A 20,706-nucleotide genomic window follows, 5' to 3' on the forward strand; every position below is an offset into this window, starting at 1 on the left:
GAGAGGTATAGTTTTGTCGGTATTAAATTTGAAACGTAATAAATTAATAATATGTATAACGTTAAACAATACACGATGATTCGCTATAATCATTATATAGCGATCATCAGTCTTCGCAATTATAATTTCCGTGCCAAATAATTTATAATTAATTTATAATTTATATAAAATTTATATATATATAATAATTTACAATTTGAATTTAATATTAATTTATATATAATTTATAATTTGAATTTATAATCGCGATTTGTGTGTATAATTTGGATTCTCATTATTTTCAGAACGAATTATGGAAAATCTAATGTTATATCGACTTTTTTATAATTTAATACACATTTATTTCGCGAGTGTAAGACAACATATATATGTTGTGTACAATTATTAGCATTAAGAATATATATATTGTGCAAGTGCTGTGTGATTATTATACATTCTAATGAATAGTGCATGAGTGATCGTAATTAATTGTTTTTGTGATCGAATATTGCGTCATAAAGAAACAGCCAGGAAGAATAAGAAAGGATGAGAAGTTTGGAAAAACATCAGTAACATTACATAAAAGAGGTATAGAATAATTTATTATTTATTATTTTATTTGTCGTTTGTATGAAATCTATTGTTTATTCCTCTGTTTATTTCGGTGATTTAAATAAGCCTGTTCTACAATTGCGCAAACGTAGATGTAAATGGTTGTACGGTGTCATAAAAAGTAGTTGTAAACTATTACTATACCGTTTGCAAACGGTAATTAGAAAAAATGCGGTCTTTTATTTTATTTTTTAAATTAAATTTTAATTATTCTATTTATAACAATTAAACTTTTCTATTATTTTTAACACAACATTAATCAATCGCAATTAAAAATAGTTTGCGTATGAAAAAATAAAGCAACTATAATATTATATGAATAAATCAATAAGATAAATAAGCTATTATAATAAATTTTTAATTGATTAATAATATAATAATATATTTATTGATAAAATAAATAATTTTTAATTGATACATTGATTTTTAATTGCGATAGCAAATTTTTTAATGTATGTATTTGATTATTAGCTATATAATGTATATTACTATATATATATATATATATATATACATATATTAATTTATATTTATTTATATATTAATATATATATATATTAATATATTTAATATAATGAGGATGTATATATTAATATATATATATTAATTTATATTTAATATAATGAAGATGACACACAAATATACAATTTGTATAGCGCTAAAAAGCGATTTTATCGATAGTGCAATTTTACCGACCGAAAATGTACTAAACTTCTAAATTGGTCCGATAGATGGCGATAATAACGAATTTGGCGTCGTACAAAAAATTCCGAGTTCTAATCTAACCTAACTTAGTTATTTGACGTTGTTTGACGTGTCAAAACGTTTGCATGCTCCGAGCAAACGAACGAACGGCAAGATAATTCTTGCCAAATTTATTTTGATTTTTGCCGTGATGAAAATAAACTGAAAATGAATAGTCTAGGTCTAAATATAATTTTAAGGATGGGTTGTTTATGCGCCAAAGAGACCATTACGGTAAACTCGAGGAAATATAGGGTCCGCGAACATCTCGGCGAAGGGCAAGTTTCATCAAACAAATATTAATAAAAATGTTTAATTTTTCATAATTTTGATATTTTTCATATTATATTTTTCATATTATATTATCTTTTATATTATATTATTTTTCATAATTTTAATATTTCTGTCGATCAAATGCAAAATAATGCATTAATTACAAATGATTTCTAAACAATTAACCTAATTTTTGTGTTTGATGCAATATAAACACAAAGGGATATTTTTTTATCTACAAAGAGATTTTATTCTAGTCTATCAAAATTTTATAAAGGCAATTAATATTTCTAAAAAAGTGTAACAAGTGACAAAATTTTCTATTTTTTAGCGGGTTCAGCACAGTACTCTTAGCTGAGGATGTTGTTACACACAAAAAGTACGCTATTAAAAAAATTGTTTGCTATGGATTAGATGATCAACAATTGGCAGGGAAAGAAGTTGAGTATTATAAGTTGATAAATCATCCAAACATTATAGAATGCGTAGATTCGACACGCAAGGGTACAGCGGATCCAATTCTCAACACAACAAGTGAAGTGTTGATTGTTTTACCATATTATCACGTAAGTTAAGACAACTTTTTAATCAAGATATATTTTTTACATTCTTTTTGATAAATTTATCAATATTTTTGCCATTTTAGAGAGGAACTTTAGCGAATGAATTAGAACGGCGAGCAAAGAATTGTGATTACATGAATCCTTTAGATATTCTTAGCATTTTTCTACAGATTTGCGAGGGGGTGAAAGCACTTCACGAAATTAAACCAGAACCTCTTGCACACAGAGATTTGAAAACTGCAAATATAGTACTTAGCGATGATGGAACACCAGTCATTATGGATTTGGGTAGATTATTTTTTATTATATTTTATTAATATTTAGTTATTAAACCTCAATTTCTTTCGTCATTAAATACTAAATTACTGTTTAGGTTCCATGGCAACTGCCAGAGTTCAAGTATGTGGTACTCAAGCTGCACGGGTTTTACAAGATTTAGCAGCTGAACGATGTTCTATGCCATATAGAGCACCAGAATTATTCAACGTCGAGAGCTATTCCATGGTTGATGAACGAACAGACATTTGGGTAAGTATTGTACTTTTATATTTTTTTTAATATATTTTTTGCAAATAACATGTGCACTAGATTTTATTATATTTGCCTTTTTTCAGTCATTGGGATGTATATTATATGCATTATGTTATTTTAAATCTCCTTTTGATACTGTTTACGAACGTGGTGACAGCGTAGCTCTTGCCGTGATGAGTGCACATGTAACATTTCCGGAAGATACTCCGTATAATGAGGTTGTACACTTTGTGTTTTTTATAGGTCTATCCATTATTAATATTATTAGTAACATTTATTAATTTTACATGTCAAAATTTGAATGTTGCAATAAAACATGAAAAATGAAATATTTATTATAAATTTAATTGTTGATAGATTTATATTTTACTTTTTATTCTGATTTGTTTTATTTTTTTAAACAAAAAGTAAACATTTAATATCTGAATAATATTTACTATATTAATTATAAATGTTAAATTTATAGTAAATACATAAAATTCAGTATATAAATTCTTGTTTTAAATTTTTAAATGAAATTAGACTTTTTCTCTAAAGGTGGACAGATTTTTATGCCCTTATTTTTGCATGGTATTAATTTCGAGGATATCTTTAAATATAATTTAAAAAATTATATTTTTTTCAGGATGTGCAGAACTTAATCCTGTCAATGTTGAAAGTCAATCCGATGGAACGTCCATATATATATAGCGTAATAGAAAGTGTGCACGATACCATTGCCAAATTGGAAGGTAGAGTGTAATTGCTGACATGGCATAAGCTATTATTATTAATGATTTAAGCTATGCCTTTAAGAAATATCACGCAATATTGTGCAATGTATGAAAAAGAAGGGAAAGATAGATGAATGCATTTATATATCAATTTATACAAGCCTATAAGCAATATGAAAAAAAACATCACAATTACATACATCAAATTATATTTGTAAGAGTTTCAAATGACCAAGGGGAGATGGCAACAAATAATAATAATAATGAAAAGAACGAAACGTTATTTTCAGAAACATTAAACACACGTGGCATAAAGATTCAAGATTCATACATTCCTCATGTAATTTTAATACATTAATTTACAATATGTAAAAAGTAAAATAAGTAACAAAAAACAATATTTTAATATATACATGTCATGGGAGAAGAAATGTATATGTTAATGTTAATGTATATTTTATTAATGCACGGCGTGATCAGGTATGTTACAACAAATGCAAAAAAATTCTTTTTACGTTTAAAGAATTATTTTAATATATTTAAATTTCATTATCGTTAGTATGATTATTCAGCTGTATTTATTGTCTTTAATATTGTAATTGGAAAAGATTTATATTTTATTGTCTCATAATCATTTCCATCTTACATTGTACCATTAAATTTTATTAAATTGGCTCAATTCTTTCTAAAGGAATACAATTGGTCCTATAATAACCGGTTCCACGTATTTTGCACACATCGTATCATACGTGGAAAAGATCGTCCGATGTGACGTTTGCCGATGACGTCACTGTTATTCGTTGCGATTGGCATCCATGGCCAACGTGAGAGCGTGAAATCTGATATTTTTAGCACATGGACGCCTTGAATAAAGTTTAAATCGTTATCATTTTTTATCACGTAGGTGTCTCGATCGCGTCTTCGTTGCCGATTGTTTCTAAGATCGAGCCGTGCCGCGATGTCACTCGGCCTGATTTTTATTCCCGCGAACGGGAAATCAGCCTCCCCGAAAAAGTTATATTTCGCGCCCGTATTGTGGCAATATTTCACGACGCAGTCAAGAGGAGAATCTCAAGCTCAAGTAATCTTTTCATGGCAGCGCGAGCAAGTGGATGCACGCTGGGTCTCGCTCACGGAATTCTTCAGGATCTCCCAGTGGTTTTCAACGATTTTACGAAGCCGGACGTGTCATCTGTCACTTGTGAGTAAATCGATCATCGAAGCGATTCATCGCCGATATGGAGATTACGAATATCTAGTTGCGCATCGAGCACTTTCGAAGTTCTAACCTCTTTCGCGGATTCAGCCCCGACGAATATTTTACAATTACATATTTTTATCTCTCGACTCGCTTTTTTCACGGATGATTTCGTTTCGCGAATCTTATCGCGCGATAGGATCTCGCGTCGCTTTTTCATTCAAGAATATATTTTTAGTATGCGAAGCAACGACGTCATCCGGCTCTCTCGCATTCGTGATTTAGCGGCGAATAAATATTTGAAATTTGTTATTATATACAAAGCGCGTTTGTGACATTGAAAAAGATGTGTAGGGAGGGGAGGGAGAAATTTTTCGAACAAAAATATATCTGGTGTAATAATCCTCGACAATGCGGTATTGATCACACTAGCTGTCAAAATTTATATATATATATGTATGTATATATATATATATATATATATATATAACAAATTTAGTGTGTATGTATGTGTAAAATATAGGTGGTTTGAAAAAATATTTATATGATTTAGATATAAATATTTTAATCAAATATATTGTTTCTCTGTTTTTTTTTTAATTTCGAATATCTCTTATTGATTAGAAATTTATTATTGATATACTCTATTTTCGCTTTTCTGGCATTTCTGTATTCTAGATGTCTTTCTCTCTCTCTCTTATAAATCAGCTGTTTTTTCTCTACTCTAAATTAAGATTGTTTCTTCTTTCACTGCTTTCCCCCTACTCATTTGCATGATGACCACGTGATCACGTTAGAGAAAGTGGGTGAAAGGCAGAGCATTGCATAATGACATTTTATCTATGTTATTAGAAGAAGAGTGAAAATTCTACGGTGAAATTTTAGAACAGAGCGAATATTTGATCTCGATTGAGAAGTTTCGAATAAAAAAAATTAACATGTTTTATTTTTCATATGATTTATAATATAACTTTTTATATCAAATTTTAAATTTTCAATGGCTATCAAAAGTTTATTTTTGATTTGTCGTTAATTTATCTTATTATCTAATAGACATTACTTGATATAAGAGATAAAACACTTTTTGAATGACACTTAAAATAATAATGCTTCATTCAATTGTAATGATACTTGATGTAAATTACTGCAATGTCAAGAAATAATTTTATTGCACACAATAAATAGAGTATATATCATATTTATTTACAATTTATACAAAATTCTTGCTCAGAAAGCTCACTGAAAAGTTATTTTGAATATACAGAGTGTCTGAGACCACCCATACATGCTAAATAATTCGAAAACTTTTGAAAACTGACCTTGAGACTTCTTTCATAACTACTATCAAGGTCAAATATGTATCCATTTTATATATTTGTTAAAGCCCTACAACTTTTGTTTAAAACATTTTTATCTGTCACGCTCAGTTTTTCAAATGTACGGGTGGTCTCAGACACCCTGTATATATTGTTTAACGTTACATTAAGTTATCTCTTTGACAACAGATAATAAAATATTGACATTAATCTATTCGCTAAGTGCAATACTATGTTTCTCTTCCATTAAAATAATCTAATAATAAAACTAGGTAATTTCTATACTCTTAGTATTTTATCATAATATTTGAAATGCTAATTATTTACGCATTGTTCGAGTGCGCGATGTACGTTCCACATTTTCAATTATGCAAGCAAGAATCGTTAAAGATGCAACGCGTCAAAAAAAAAGACGTTTCAGTTCTTTATTCGCGATCGGACGACGCGTTTATCTTTCATAGGTAGATAACATTGGAAGGTTGTTTTTGCGCAACTATAATATATTCTTTTTTCCGGAATAGTCCCACATAAAGTGTTAAAAAATTGTGTTCTCCGTCATTGTTAGTGATAATTTATTGAATTAAATTTTTTAAATTAAATATGAAAAAATATAGTTATTCCGTTTAAGAAAAAATGCGGGGGGGGGGGGGGGGGGCTTTTTATGCCTTAAAGACCCCAACATTATTTTTCTCTCCATCAAATTTTCAGACACCTTGTCCCATTTAATTAAAAAAAACTCAAGTTAATATATTATATATATATATATATATATATATATATATATATATGTATAAATGCAATAGAATATATAATGTCAATTTTATAAAGATATAAATTTAAATCTAAAGAAAGTTTGAATTTTCTGATAACTACATTGAAAAAAATCCATGTATTTTTACATGGAAATGACTTGTTCAGAATTGGAAAAATTAATTGCTAATTACTGTAATTTATTTGTCCATGCCTTTTAAAGTAAAAATACATATTAATGTAAAATTACATGTAAAATATAAGTAAAATTACTACTTGTATGCAAAAATCATGTGTAATTTTAAATTTACTACTTTTACTTTATTAGAACTTTATTTTATTAAGTATTTATTTATTTTATTTATAACATTATTTTATAACATTTTCTATGTGTAATTCCTTGTTCAGTGAAATATTTTTAATTTTGAAAATATTTAAGAATATATTCATATGAAATTACATATAATCTTTCATATAAATAGCAGCAATATTGCATGATTATTCTGGATCGGAGAAAAACCTAACATAATCATGTAATTTTGCATAAATAGTTTTTTCAGTGTGGAAAACGCGTTTCATTTATTATAACGGATATGCGAATGTAATTTTGTTTTTAACACTTTTATCTACATAGAATAAATAACGTTATATGATCTTAGTCGAGCAAACATATTAACCGATTCTTTAAAAGTCAAATGGAGAATATAATTTCTTATTTGCTTGGTAACTTCTAGTCATTGGAAAAATATGATTGCTCTTCATTTTTCAGTCGATGAAGAGGAAAAAACATGTATAAAAAAATTACGTAAAAATGTTTAATATATTAATAAATCATTAAGAGATTATTATACAGTTAAAGATGAATCGGGATAATTATAAATCTTTTAAAACTCCCTGTATATATATGTGTAATAGTACGATTTTCTGCACGAATATAATTATTTGAGTGTTTCAAATTACGCATGCGGACGCTATTTAGTATTCATTTATGTATTTGTTAGTATGTATGTATAGTCTCGACTCTGAAATTCCTTCGAACTTTTAACGAAAAAAAGAACAAGTAAATATGCGGAAAATAAATTATTTTATAGCATCAATTAGGTTGTTTAACTGAATCAACATTTTTTTGCATCGAAAATGAATCTAGATTTTCGACAGGGAGATTCGGAGCAATTCCGAAACTTTCATTACCTTTCTTTTTTTTATTTAAAATAAAATTTCAGTGTTTTTTAGTCTCAGTGGTAGAAAAGAATCTACAATAGCAAGAACTTAACTTGAACTTATTATTATCTTGCATTCCTATCAATGGCTTTTTGCTATCATTTACTATTATGCGTGACATGCAACGACCTTGTATAATGTATGTACTAGTGACATGAAAAAAACGCGCATAAAAGGAGTTATATATAATATGTACATTATGTGATAATTGTATGCAAACCAAAAAATCTGCACTTTGTTCTGACGGAATTGTAAGGCGATACATATTGAAATGTAATTGATATATTATGTTATGTATATAACTAATTGTTTCTCGTGTCGCGAAAATGTGTCTCATATAAAGAGACAGATTTGATGTACAAATGTTAAAAAATTAGACTGACATTTTGAAGGAAAAAATCAAAGAGTTCAAAATAATCATTTTTTGTTAAGTATTTTTCTCTACGGCGTTTTTAGTTTTATACTACATGGTATGAAGTAAGTTAAACAAAATAAACAAACGTATAAGTGGAAAAATTAAATTGCATTTTAATCTTGAACAAAACAGGAACAAACATATAAAAATAATTTATTGTTTTTACAGTAAACTAAAAAATCACATTCATATCTCATATCATGTAGTATTAAAACTAAACGTTGGAGAGAAAATTAGTAACAAAAAATATTATTATAAATATAAATATTATATTTATTTCGAAGTCTTCTTTCTCTCTTCAAAGTTTATCGGTCTAATTTTTTAACACCCTGTATAAATTATTAACAGTATTAGTTTTGAATTAATTTCAAAATCGCATGTAACATCTATATACTAGGAAATAACATTATCGCAAAAGAATACGTAGTACACAATAATGAGATTGAAAAATAATTACAAGTCTATCCACAAAAATTAGTTTAATTTTACTTAATAGTCACTGAAAGATATAAATATTTACAACATTATTTCGAAATATATAATATGAATATCTCTTAGAATTTAACACGATAATTCTTGTAAAGTAATGCATAGATATTTAACTTTTTAATTTATTCCGAGTAGTGAATTTCTTTAATTTTTTAAGTCAGAATTATTTTTAACATAAAAATTACGTTTAACATAAATTGTTAAAAATAATTATATATATATATTACAATTATACACAAATATAAAATAATTGAAAAATCAACTCAAAAATCTCCAAATGGCTTTCTATGAAATAAGTTTAACTTCATGTGTATGTTCCATGTTCATTTTCTCTCGAAAAAAAATTTTTTTTTTTTACATCTTAATAATTTTTGTAATATTTAATGAAAAAACTGAAAGAGGAACAATTTTTACAATTTTTTTTTAAATTAAACTTATTTAAACTATTAAATTAATTGATATATTTTCTTTCTTCTCGTCAAGTATATATTAATGTTTTAATTATAAATGATTTCATCTTTGCTGCAAACCCTTTGAAAGTTCAAGATCGTGACATAAATTTTCAAAGTCAAGGATTATTGGAGGAAGAGGGGAGATACATTAACAATATAAGTGTAAAGATTTATTCTTATAAATTTTTAATAGCTCATACATTATTCACACAGTTTATGTATTATGTTCAAATTTACATTTTAAGATGTAAACTTATGAAAAAAGAGTTTTTTTTCCCCTCGGATACTAGTTAATTAGGGAAACAAATATCTATGAATATATTTATAATTCTGTCAAAGCAATTTATTAAAAATATTAATATAGCTTTAATATTAATTGAAATTATGTCACGCCATTAATCACATGATTAATTATCCGCTTCGATAATATCGTATATTTTTTTATAACCGGTCACAGAAAAGACATGTGATATCATCAATACATTCTCTTTCTGTACTATATTCATAAATAATTTATATGTATGTAAGTACGCGAGATAAATTGTAAGAGAGAGATAGAGAGAGCGAATGAGATACAAAATATCAAAAAAAGAGCCTTCGTAAAATCGTACGATATCTCGTGATATCAGGCGGGAATATGGTAGTGTTATATATTTTATATCGTGGTGTCACATTGAAAGCTCACAGTTAGCTAGTGACAGTAAGAACAGCAACATCCACGAGAAATCGAATCATTTTCTCGCAGGTACATACACAAATTTTCATTTATCACCAAAATTTTAATTTAAAAAATTAACAAAGAAATCCATCTATTTAAAAGCTCTGCAATTTAAGTCTCAAAAATCTTTTTTCTTAAAGGCCAGAACATAATCAGTTTACAATAGTGAACATGTACAAATATTAATACTCTCCAATATATAATACATATTTCTATATACATTATAATTGTTAAGTGATAAGTTGCCTATATTTATCGCAAAGGAATATTATTAAACATGTACGTGTTGATCACGTGATATAATCAGTGACGCAAGAAAGTATGATGGAGATAATAAAGATTTAAATATATTTTTTTTAGATTACATTTTCAAATATGTATATGAATATTTATATTCAAATATGATATTAAAATCTACATTATTTTAAGAAAATATATTAAAGATATGATATATAAATAAAATTTTATCAGACTTGGATAAGGATACTTTTTCGTAGAATCGAATTTTCTCAATTGTACATATTATCTTTCCCTATGTATTTTTTCTATATCCTCATATCTAATCTTGGAATTATTCTATATAGAGTATCCAAATATGTAAAAATATATAAATCTATACATTGATCTGTCGACAGGATTGTAAAGAAAAATGGCAGCAAAGGCAATTCGCGAGGCGACTGGAAAAGAGTTAATTAATCGTAAGCTTTCTGTCGGAACAAAAGTAACAAAATGCAGATTCGTGCCTATTACGGAAGATACAAATTGGATCGATATCGCCAACGAGTATCCGTGGCTCAAGACGGAGAAACTGGTCGTGAAGCCGGATCAATTAATCAAACGCCGAGGAAAGCTCGGATTAATCAAGGTGAACGCAGATTTACCCACGGTACAAAAATGGGTCGAACAACGCATGAACAAGGAACAACGTGTCGGCAAGGCGACTGGAAAGTTAAAAACATTCATAATCGAGCCATTCGTACCGCACAAACCGGTAAGATTCTTTTTTTTATGTAAATGCGTATCTCTTAAAAAACATGAAACCGAAATTTCTGAAATATATTATGATAATACATTAAATGGAGGATACAAAATTTAATATACCAGTCGAAAACAACGATTGCGATCGCTCTGGGTAAAAATTATTATTAAAATATTATTTAAATGTTATAAATATGATACAACAATAAGAAAACAGCACCCACACTAAGTCGTTTTATATTCAATTTTTGTTATTTTTCAATTCTAATTCGATTTTCGCATTCTACCTATATAATTTTGTGCTTTTAGAAATATTTTGTCTAAAAATATCTTCGGGGTCGATAATGCTATATTAAAGTACACAAATACTCATGTAAAATACGCAGTATAACATTGCACTTTATTAGATATAATTCTTTTGTTATTAAAATGTAGTATATATATTGAACACATGAATTAAATTTACAATATATATAATTTTTCATTCTCTCATTTATGGTGACAATTTAATGATATCTTATTTTTGTGTAGAAAAACAAGTTTAATCAATAAGATGCATATTAACATATATGTAATCATTTTTTATACAATAATTTTTTTTTTAAATATAATTTTTTAAAATAATATGTCTACATGTTTAATGTGCTCATTTCAAATATGCTAAAATATAACTGCCGTTTTATAAATTGAGATATTTTTGTAGCATTTAATGTATTTTACATACTTACCTTGCAGGAGGAGGAAGTTTATATCTGTATTTATTCTCATCGCAAAGCTGATACAATACTATTCCATCATCAAGGAGGTGTTGATATTGGAGATGTCGATGCTAAAGCTTTGAAATTAGATATACCAGTTGGCGGCGAATTGCCGGATCGATCTACATTAATCAATAGACTTCTGACCAATGTGACGGACGACAAAAAAGTGTAAGTGACGCTTAATCATTGTAAATTATGTTTGTATATATATATATATATATGTTTGTATATACGTTTCCTCTTTCTAATACAGGGTGATTGCTGAATTCATAGAATCTCTTTATAAGCTTTACGTTAATTTATATTTCACATACATGGAGATCAATCCGTTGGTGGTAACGGATGCTGCAATTTATATACTCGATCTCGCAGCCAAGCTGGATACCACGGCGGATTTTATATGCAAACCAGACTGGGGTGAGATCGATTATCCACCGCCATTTGGAAGGGACGCTTATCCGGAGGAAGCCTACATAGCTGATTTGGATGCCAAGTCGGGCGCCAGTTTAAAATTGACGATTCTTAATCCAAACGGCCGCATATGGACAATGGTTGCTGGTGGTGGTCGGTAGATGTTCACATAATAACTCGTGTTCGTTCTTTCGTGGCTTGTTTATAAATACTATTTTACGATTTTATAATTCTTACAGGTGCGTCTGTAATATATTCGGACACGATTTGCGACTTGGGTGCGGCGGATGAATTGGCCAATTATGGCGAATATTCCGGTGCCCCTAGCGAGCAACAAACTTACGAGTACGCAAAAACCATCCTGAGTTTGATGACGAAGACAAAGCGTGCCGATGGGAAAGTGTTGATTATAGGAGGTGGAATTGCTAATTTCACAAATGTAGCTGCGACATTCAAAGGTATCGTTAAGGCCCTTCAGGAATATCAGCCCAAACTGGTAGAGCATGATATACGAATTTTTGTAAGAAGAGCCGGACCTAATTATCAAGAAGGCTTAAGGTAAATAAGAGAAATTTTTTATACTGTTAATAAAAGAAGTAAAATGTAATTTTTAATAGAATATTATTCCGGACAGGATAATACGGGAAGTTGGTAGACGTCTAGGGATTCCCGTTCACGTATTCGGTCCCGAAACACATATGACAGCTATATGCGCTATGGCGTTAGGAAAGAAACCGATCCCCGACCCGGAAGCTCAAGAATTCTCAACTGCAAACTTTCTCTTGCCTTCCGGACAAGATGTCGGACCACCATCTACGCCGTCCAAAAACAAATTGCCATTAGAACAACCTAAGTTAAGAGCTGTTGATGCAGTGGATTCGAACAGCAGTGACAGACAACTTTTCAGCAATAAAACGAAATCCATCATTTGGGGCATGCAGACGAGAGCTGTACAGAGTATGTTGGATTTTGATTTTGTTTGCCGAAGATTCGAGCCATCTGTCGCTGCTATCGTTTATCCGTTCACTGGCGATCATAAGCAAAAGTTTTACTGGGGCCATAAGGAGGTAAGTTTTGAATAGGAAAATAAAAGCTAACAACACAGAACATATTTAAAAAAACTTATAAAATAAAATAAGATTAATCGTAAAATATTAATAATTGTATTGGTTTTATCTTCTTTAAATAGGTTCTCATTCCTGTCTATAAACAAATGAAAGACGCTATGGCTAAGCATACTGATGCGGATGTAATGGTTACATTTGCTTCTCTAAGATCCGCCTACGAAAGTACTATGGAAACGTTGCAGTTTCCGCAAATCAGGACAATCGCGATAATCGCGGAAGGTATACCTGAAAATATGACTAGAAAATTGATCTTAGAGGCGCAACGAAAAAACGTGACTATAATTGGACCGGCGACTGTGGGAGGCGTGAAACCGGGCTGCTTTAAAATCGGCAATACTGGTGGAATGATGGACAACATTCTGCATAGCAAATTATACAGACCCGGCAGGTAATATATATCGCACAGCGGAGATATCTTCTCAACACAACAATTTTTGTACGAAAGTAAGATTAATTAACAACGTCAACGATGTCGACTCATATAGCAAACGTTATTTTCAGCGTCGCTTACGTCTCCCGTTCCGGTGGCATGTCAAACGAGTTAAATAATATCATCTCCAAGGCTTCCAACGGCGTACTCGAGGGTGTCGCCATTGGTGGAGATCGTTATCCGGGAACTACCTTTATGGATCACATAATGCGTTATCAGAATAATCCAGAGGTGGCGTTAATCGTTCTGCTCGGAGAAGTCGGCGGTGTCGAGGAATACGAAGTATGTGAAGCATTGAAAAGCCGCAGGATCACGAAGCCGTTGGTGGCTTGGTGCATCGGTACCTGCGCCAGTATGTTCAATTCCGAGGTGCAGTTTGGCCATGCCGGTTCGATCGCGCATTCCAATCTTGAGACAGCCTCCGCGAAAAACGCAGCGCTGAAGGCCGCTGGTGCCTATGTCCCGGACAGCTTCGATACTCTTGGCGATCTCATACAAACCGTTTATGAAAAGCTGGTGAAAGGCGGCACGGTAGTGCCGAAACCCGAAGTTCCACCGCCAACAGTACCGATGGATTATAATTGGGCCAGGGTAAGTTTTATTTTTATTTATTGATCTAGTACGCGATATTCTATTTTCGTTATCAAGAGTCGTGATACAAAATTTATAAAGCGAATTTGTGTGTTCCAGACTATTTCCTCTCGTATCAATTTATTTCTCTTTGATATAACACGATATTATTTTTATACTTTATATTGTTTGAATTAAAACTATTAATTTTTAAAGCAAATTGAGAGCTCGGTTCTTATTAAGCGCGTAATTTCTATTTTTTAATATAATTGAAAATTAAATAATTATATATGAGCATCATGCATATAATATAATATTTATATATGTCGTATAAACAGGAACTTGGTTTAATACGTAAACCTGCGTCATTCATGACATCTATTTGCGATGAACGTGGACAGGAATTATTGTACGCCGGTATGCCTGTAACTGAGGTGCTGAAACAGAATGTGGGCATCGGCGGTGTTGTGTCACTCTTATGGTTCCAGCGTTGTTTACCCCCAACCTACTGTAAATTCCTCGAAATGTCGTTGATGCTCACAGCTGATCACGGTCCGGCTGTTTCCGGAGCTCATAATACCATCGTTTGCGCGCGCGCTGGAAAAGATTTGGTCAGCTCTCTCGTTTCCGGACTTTTGACAATTGTAAGTAAAGAAAGAACTTAGGTTTCTGACTCCTCGCCGATCATATTAGAAATTGTGACGTCAGAGATGAGAAGCACACGCTGAAAATTCTTTGATGAATTTTTACGTCACAATCTAACATAGTTGCGGCGAGCCAGGAGCCTTAATAAAGGAAATATACGTCTCGTTGAGAGATAATTCGTATTCTAAAAAGAGATATTAATTTGCAGGGTGATCGTTTCGGTGGTGCCTTAGACGGTGCGGCTCGCATGTTTTCCGAGGCATACGACGCCGGTCTACATCCGCAAGAATTTGTAAATAACACGCGTAAGAAGGGCAAACTAATTATGGGTATTGGTCATCGTGTCAAGTCGATTAACAATCCAGATATGCGCGTCAAGCTTATTAAAGAATTCGTGTTGGAGAATTTTCCTGCGAAACCTTTGGTCGAATATGCCTTGGAGGTTGAGAAAATAACGACCAGTAAGAAGCCTAATTTAATTCTTAATGTGGATGGAATTATCGCCAGCGCCTTCGTCGATATGCTGCGGAATAGTGGTAGCTTTACGAGAGAAGAGGCGCAAGAATACGTTGAAATAGGTGCCATAAATAGCCTTTTCATCCTTGGTCGAAGTATAGGATTTATCGGTACGTCATATATATATTTATATTAGTTATTAAATATGCATAAACATTGACAAGTTTTTCTTTTAGGTCATTATATGGATCAGAAGAGATTAAAGCAAGGCCTTTATCGCCATCCTTGGGATGATATTTCTTACGTACTACCTGAGCAATATAATTGAGAACTGTCACACGATATATAATGCTTAATGTCTCTTTAATCGCTTAGTTCGAAAAACATCTTAAAGATAAACGAGTTGAGATATAGAAGAATATTAATTGTCGATCTGTTGTCACGATCGATTAATTGTCAATTGAGATCAGTACACACGAAATTAGATTGCATGTCGCACAATGCACCAAACAATATTATATCGTATTATTTTTATTTAAAAAAAAATATATATATATATATATATATATATATATTTAATATCTAAATTTAACTTATTCTTTGACATATATTTTTATAAATATTATCTATTAATTTCAAACTTGTTAATTTTAATTAATGTTAATTAAAATATAACGTTTTATTAATTACTTGCTCACAGTTAGAACATGATAAATCAGATTTACATTAGAAACAAGAAAATGTTAAACGACATCCGATATGTCGTATAATTACAGCCTCAATTTAATATATAGATACAAACAAAAATATCAAATTCCAATATCACATTCCACAAAGTGCATTTTTGTGCATATAGATTCAAAACTCTGAAATTGATTTATCTAAAAACTAATTAGTTAACATGATTTTAATCGAAATTATCAGGTAAGAATTTTTGTTATAAGATTATTAATGTCTCTCTTTCTCTCTCTTTCATGTGTACACAATTTTAAAGTATATAAAGAGTATAAAAAAAGATAGTAAATATATATATATTTATGAATGTATTGCGCTCAAGTTTTAATTTAATTTAATATTTTTTTATCTTTAGAGAGATGCAGAGATGTTATAATAATATTTGTATGATTATAACATATGGAGATGTTTTTCAATTTATGTAAAATTCATTTATGATATAGTTTAATTTGTGGAACTCAAAATAAAAAAAATATAAGATTTAAAATTTAATCTGTACTAGGCCATGAAAATGTAATAATGTCTCAAAATTGCTGTCATATTTTACGACAAGTTACATGTACAAAGCACATATTATTTTGTAGAATGAAATCATGATTTCAAAAATAAATTCTGCGGCTCTCTAAAAATTCCTTGTTCTATTTTACTTATAATGACACGTATTAAATTCTAACAAAAATTGAGAAATTGTGCATATTTTATTCTCTCTTGTGCTATATTTTATGATAATGTTCTTATTATCTTTTTACATTTATCATATTTTACATTTTCTATCTTTAATAATTATATCTTGTTCAGTTAATTTTTGAACGAGTTTGTTATAATTATTACGATTCTGTTTAGAAAATTTTATATTAACCTATTTTTTGTTCTATTCTTCCCAGGAACATCCTATCTTCGTTTTTGCGATGATAATATTGATTAGAATTCTACTTCTATCTCAACGTTATTCTCATCTTGAAACTGGATCCTCCTTTCCATCTTTCCAAGACGAGTTTCTTCCTTTGGAAAATATATGAAATGTCCATGATCCATCATCGATCCATCACCGAAACTTATGCGTTGCATTTTACAAACTTTTATTCATTTTTTCATCCATTCGTGGAATCAGTATACTGAAAAACAGGTATTTATATTTATACATGTATATAATATAAAACTGTTATCGTGTTATATTATAATTATACAGTTATTGAGTATTTTAGATAAATTGTGACAATTTATTGAATATAACAGGATAGCAATTAAGTAATATCTGGTATATATTGTTCTGTCCTTGTATCTGTTGTTCAGACACAAAGTTAAATGTCAAGTGTATAAAGACAAACCGATATTGATGGAATCAACTTCAAGTTGCGTCTATTTACACAGACATTTGTATGTATATATAATTATTATTTAATTATATATTCTAGTGCTCATCCAATTGGAAATAGGAGTAACTAAAGTTGATTCTATCAATATCGTTCTGTCTTTAGTTGACATTTGGAGAGTAGCTTAACACAATAACGACAAAACAAAATATGCGCATATACCAAGCATCACTAATTGCTTTTCAGTTTCGGTTTAAATAATTCTGAGCATAAAACATATCTAGATATTTAATTATCATATTCAATTCTATGTATATGTAGGTCCAGGTTACAAACAATTCAATTTTTCATAATTTTTTTATCGTTTAGCTCTTAATTTAATACTTTAGTGGACGAATACAAGAAAATATTAAATGTATAATTATAATCTAATTTTATTCTAATTCAAATATTTATAATTTATAATTGACAAAGTAATGAATGAGATATACGCGCATATAAATTCTGTGAATCGTATTATAAAAATATAGACATATTAATATACAGAAATACGGTCACGTCATTTCTAATTCGACAAGACTGTCAGAATTATGCATAACTCTATGAGATTGAACCAGCTGTATGTCAATTTGTGTGTCATACGAAATAATATATCCCGTATGCTTGTACACTATTAATTAATAATACTTGAGGGGATTCTAAACGCTGTCTTGTTTTGTCGATAAAACATCATTTTTGTGCACCCTTTTCTTTTTATATTGGTTAAATAGAATAATAAATGCTTTTCCACAATTAAAATACATATAGAAACAAAGCACAAACCTACCGATTTTATGTTAAAAACAGAAAAGTTTTTTTAAATACAAACGAAAATATTTTTTGTTCTTAATCATGGAAAATCATTTATTATTTTATTCAATAACCAATAAAAAAGGGTGCGCAAAAATGATGTTTTATCGATAAAATAGAAGGAACGTTTAGAATCGTCTGAAATGAAATCGTTGTTACAAAAGAAATAAGGAAATATATAGTTGATATACATTTATTTATTTAACATCATATTTCTTTCGAGAATTTAAAAAAATATTTTATTGTACAAGATCGGAAAAAGGCTTTTAAAGACAAATGAGCTTCTTTTTTCTATTTAAAAAAATATAATATGTTGAAAAAAGATTCTTGCATATCGTTTAAAATTACTATAAATCTTACTAGGAAGTTAAAGAAATCTGATTATTTTTATTGCTATAATACAAATTTTACTATCTGATATTTGATACAACTTTTACAAATTATAAATGACTTCAAATATTATTATAATGTCATTGAGATCAAATGAGTAAGAAAATGTAGATCTGCATCATTTGGAAGAAAGTCTACTGTATTATTTTAAATAGCCTTATGTCGTAAGACATCAATTTCTCGTTAAATTCCAATTAAATCGACATACACGTTTCTATACATTCAGCATGGTAAAGTGGGTTAGACGGCTTTATACAAGCATATAATTTCTTGAAACAAAACCGATAACAGGTATCTGTTAAATATTCATGGTTAGTCGATCGGTCTTATATTGCCAGCGAACTTTACGCTAAAGTGATACCTTGAAAATGACACTTATTTATACATGTCCTTGTAATAATTAATATTTGACATAATTAATATTTTTTCATAATTTAATTATGTTAGAGGGTAGCTTAGAAATTTGTTCTTTTCTTAAAGATTTGTTCTATTTTATTTATTAAAAGATTCGGTTTAATTATTTAAAATTGCATTTTATATATCAATCGATTTTTCCTCTTATTGATATTGCATTTTTTGAAATTGATATTGATATGATGATATGATTATTGATATCGTGATTTTGCTCATGAAAAAGCAACTTATGTGCTCTTGCATAAAAGTGACCTTGTATGCATTTTTATCTAGCTTCAGAAGTATATAGGTATATCTTTAGAATCTCTCTGTTATCTAAATTAGTTTATTAAAATTATTTTTATAAACATACAGAAAATATGAAAATCTTTATCATATAAAAATATATTATGGAGGACAAAATGAGAAGAGAAAAATTTTCGTATACTCTCTAATAAAAATGTTTTCTTAATTTTTTTACATATTCTTAAAATTAAAATATTCATAATCTTACTCAAGTATTTATTTTATTTAATTCATTTGCTTAATCTATTCTCCATTAATTTTAATATACATATATCATTTAGGGTCGGTATTTCAATAAGAATTTGAATTTCAATCTAACAATAAGTTTAAATTATCGTTGAAAAACTGCTCCTTACTTGTTTTTCTTATTCCGAACGTTTACAGCTATAAATTTTGTTTTATCAGCACTTATTTTTAATTTTTGCTTACCACCGAATTACATATAGATTCTTTATCGTTATTAAAATATATTGTCTTTATCAGGATAATCAATTACAAATTACCATTTTCCCTCTCAGGTTTTTTATTATTTGCAATCTATATTAATGATACAATATATTATATTAATATAGAAAAATTAATTTTCGTTGGAAATGTATGCAAGTAACATCCGTATGGCTCTTAGGCCTTTCTTATTTGTATTTAATACTTAATATTATTACAGAGCCTTGATATATTTCTTAGTGTATATATTATCTATTATTTTCTATAGAAAGTAAATAATGGATATTACACAGCATATAGTATTTTATATGTCAGTCTTCGATCCAGAAGTAAAATTTCTACTGTCAAAGTATAAGTTCTGAGAAATATTAATAGATTTTATTGGGGTGTTTTTACTAGATTATATCCCGATGCGTCAAGTTGCATTGATTAAATTCTATAAAAGATGTAAGAGAATACAGACATGTATATAATGTGGAAATAAGAATCGAAATTATTGAAATTGTAAGGTAAAAAGTAAACGTTAATAATCAAAATCGTCGACTTTTCATGTTAATATCGTGCTTATCGTGATCGACATGAAGATTGAGCGTTTAAGTATTTGTACAGAATTTATATGAAATATCTCATAAATTATTCAATTTACAATGACCTCAGCTCTCTTATATACAGGACAATGAAATGAGATTTATTTTTCATAAAAAGATTATTAGTTTCATCGAAAGAGAACCAAAGAGAATGTATTTTGTCGAGAAAATTAAATTAAAGCAAAATAAAATTGATACAAAATATTTTCAGTTGCTATTTTTTTTTATTAAAAAAATATAATTTATAATAGTTTCAGTTTCTAAAATTACATCATTTAATGTAATCATGATGCAATATAGCAGCACATATATGATCCACTTAGGTTTATAATTAGAT

At 29.0% G+C, this 20,706-nt stretch overlaps 2 protein-coding genes across 3 annotated transcripts; both read left to right on the forward strand.

Annotated features, from left to right (window-relative positions):
• The first annotated feature begins 1,341 nt into the window (after positions 1 to 1,341).
• LOC114941836 (serine/threonine-protein kinase 16) lies at positions 1,342 to 3,968 on the forward strand. The gene is made up of 6 exons (XM_029316996.2): positions 1,342 to 1,613; positions 1,940 to 2,174; positions 2,255 to 2,459; positions 2,545 to 2,699; positions 2,786 to 2,920; positions 3,328 to 3,968. The coding sequence occupies exons 1-6, from the start codon at positions 1,504 to 1,506 to the stop codon at positions 3,442 to 3,444; spliced, it is 957 nt and encodes a 318-aa protein (XP_029172829.1). The 5' UTR covers positions 1,342 to 1,503; the 3' UTR covers positions 3,445 to 3,968.
• A 359-nt stretch (positions 3,969 to 4,327) lies between these two features.
• On the forward strand, positions 4,328 to 16,716 carry ATPCL (ATP-citrate synthase). 2 transcript variants are annotated; one of them, XM_029316982.2, is made up of 11 exons: positions 4,328 to 4,616; positions 10,610 to 10,965; positions 11,688 to 11,881; positions 11,967 to 12,277; positions 12,364 to 12,682; positions 12,759 to 13,191; positions 13,314 to 13,639; positions 13,753 to 14,272; positions 14,590 to 14,895; positions 15,105 to 15,522; positions 15,589 to 16,716. In XM_029316982.2, the coding sequence occupies exons 2-11, from the start codon at positions 10,624 to 10,626 to the stop codon at positions 15,678 to 15,680; spliced, it is 3,261 nt and encodes a 1,086-aa protein (XP_029172815.1). In that variant the 5' UTR covers positions 4,328 to 4,616; positions 10,610 to 10,623; the 3' UTR covers positions 15,681 to 16,716. The 2 variants fall into 2 exon arrangements, with proteins under 2 accessions (XP_029172815.1, XP_029172809.1); XM_029316976.2 differs by lacking the exon at positions 4,328 to 4,616 and adding an exon at positions 9,777 to 10,001.
• Positions 16,717 to 20,706: the final 3,990 nt, after the last annotated feature.

Source organism: Nylanderia fulva, unplaced genomic scaffold (genome assembly GCF_048542155.1).
Source record: "Nylanderia fulva isolate GAGA-0341 unplaced genomic scaffold, ASM4854215v1 Scaffold6, whole genome shotgun sequence".
NCBI classification, from domain to species: domain Eukaryota; kingdom Metazoa; phylum Arthropoda; class Insecta; order Hymenoptera; family Formicidae; genus Nylanderia; species Nylanderia fulva.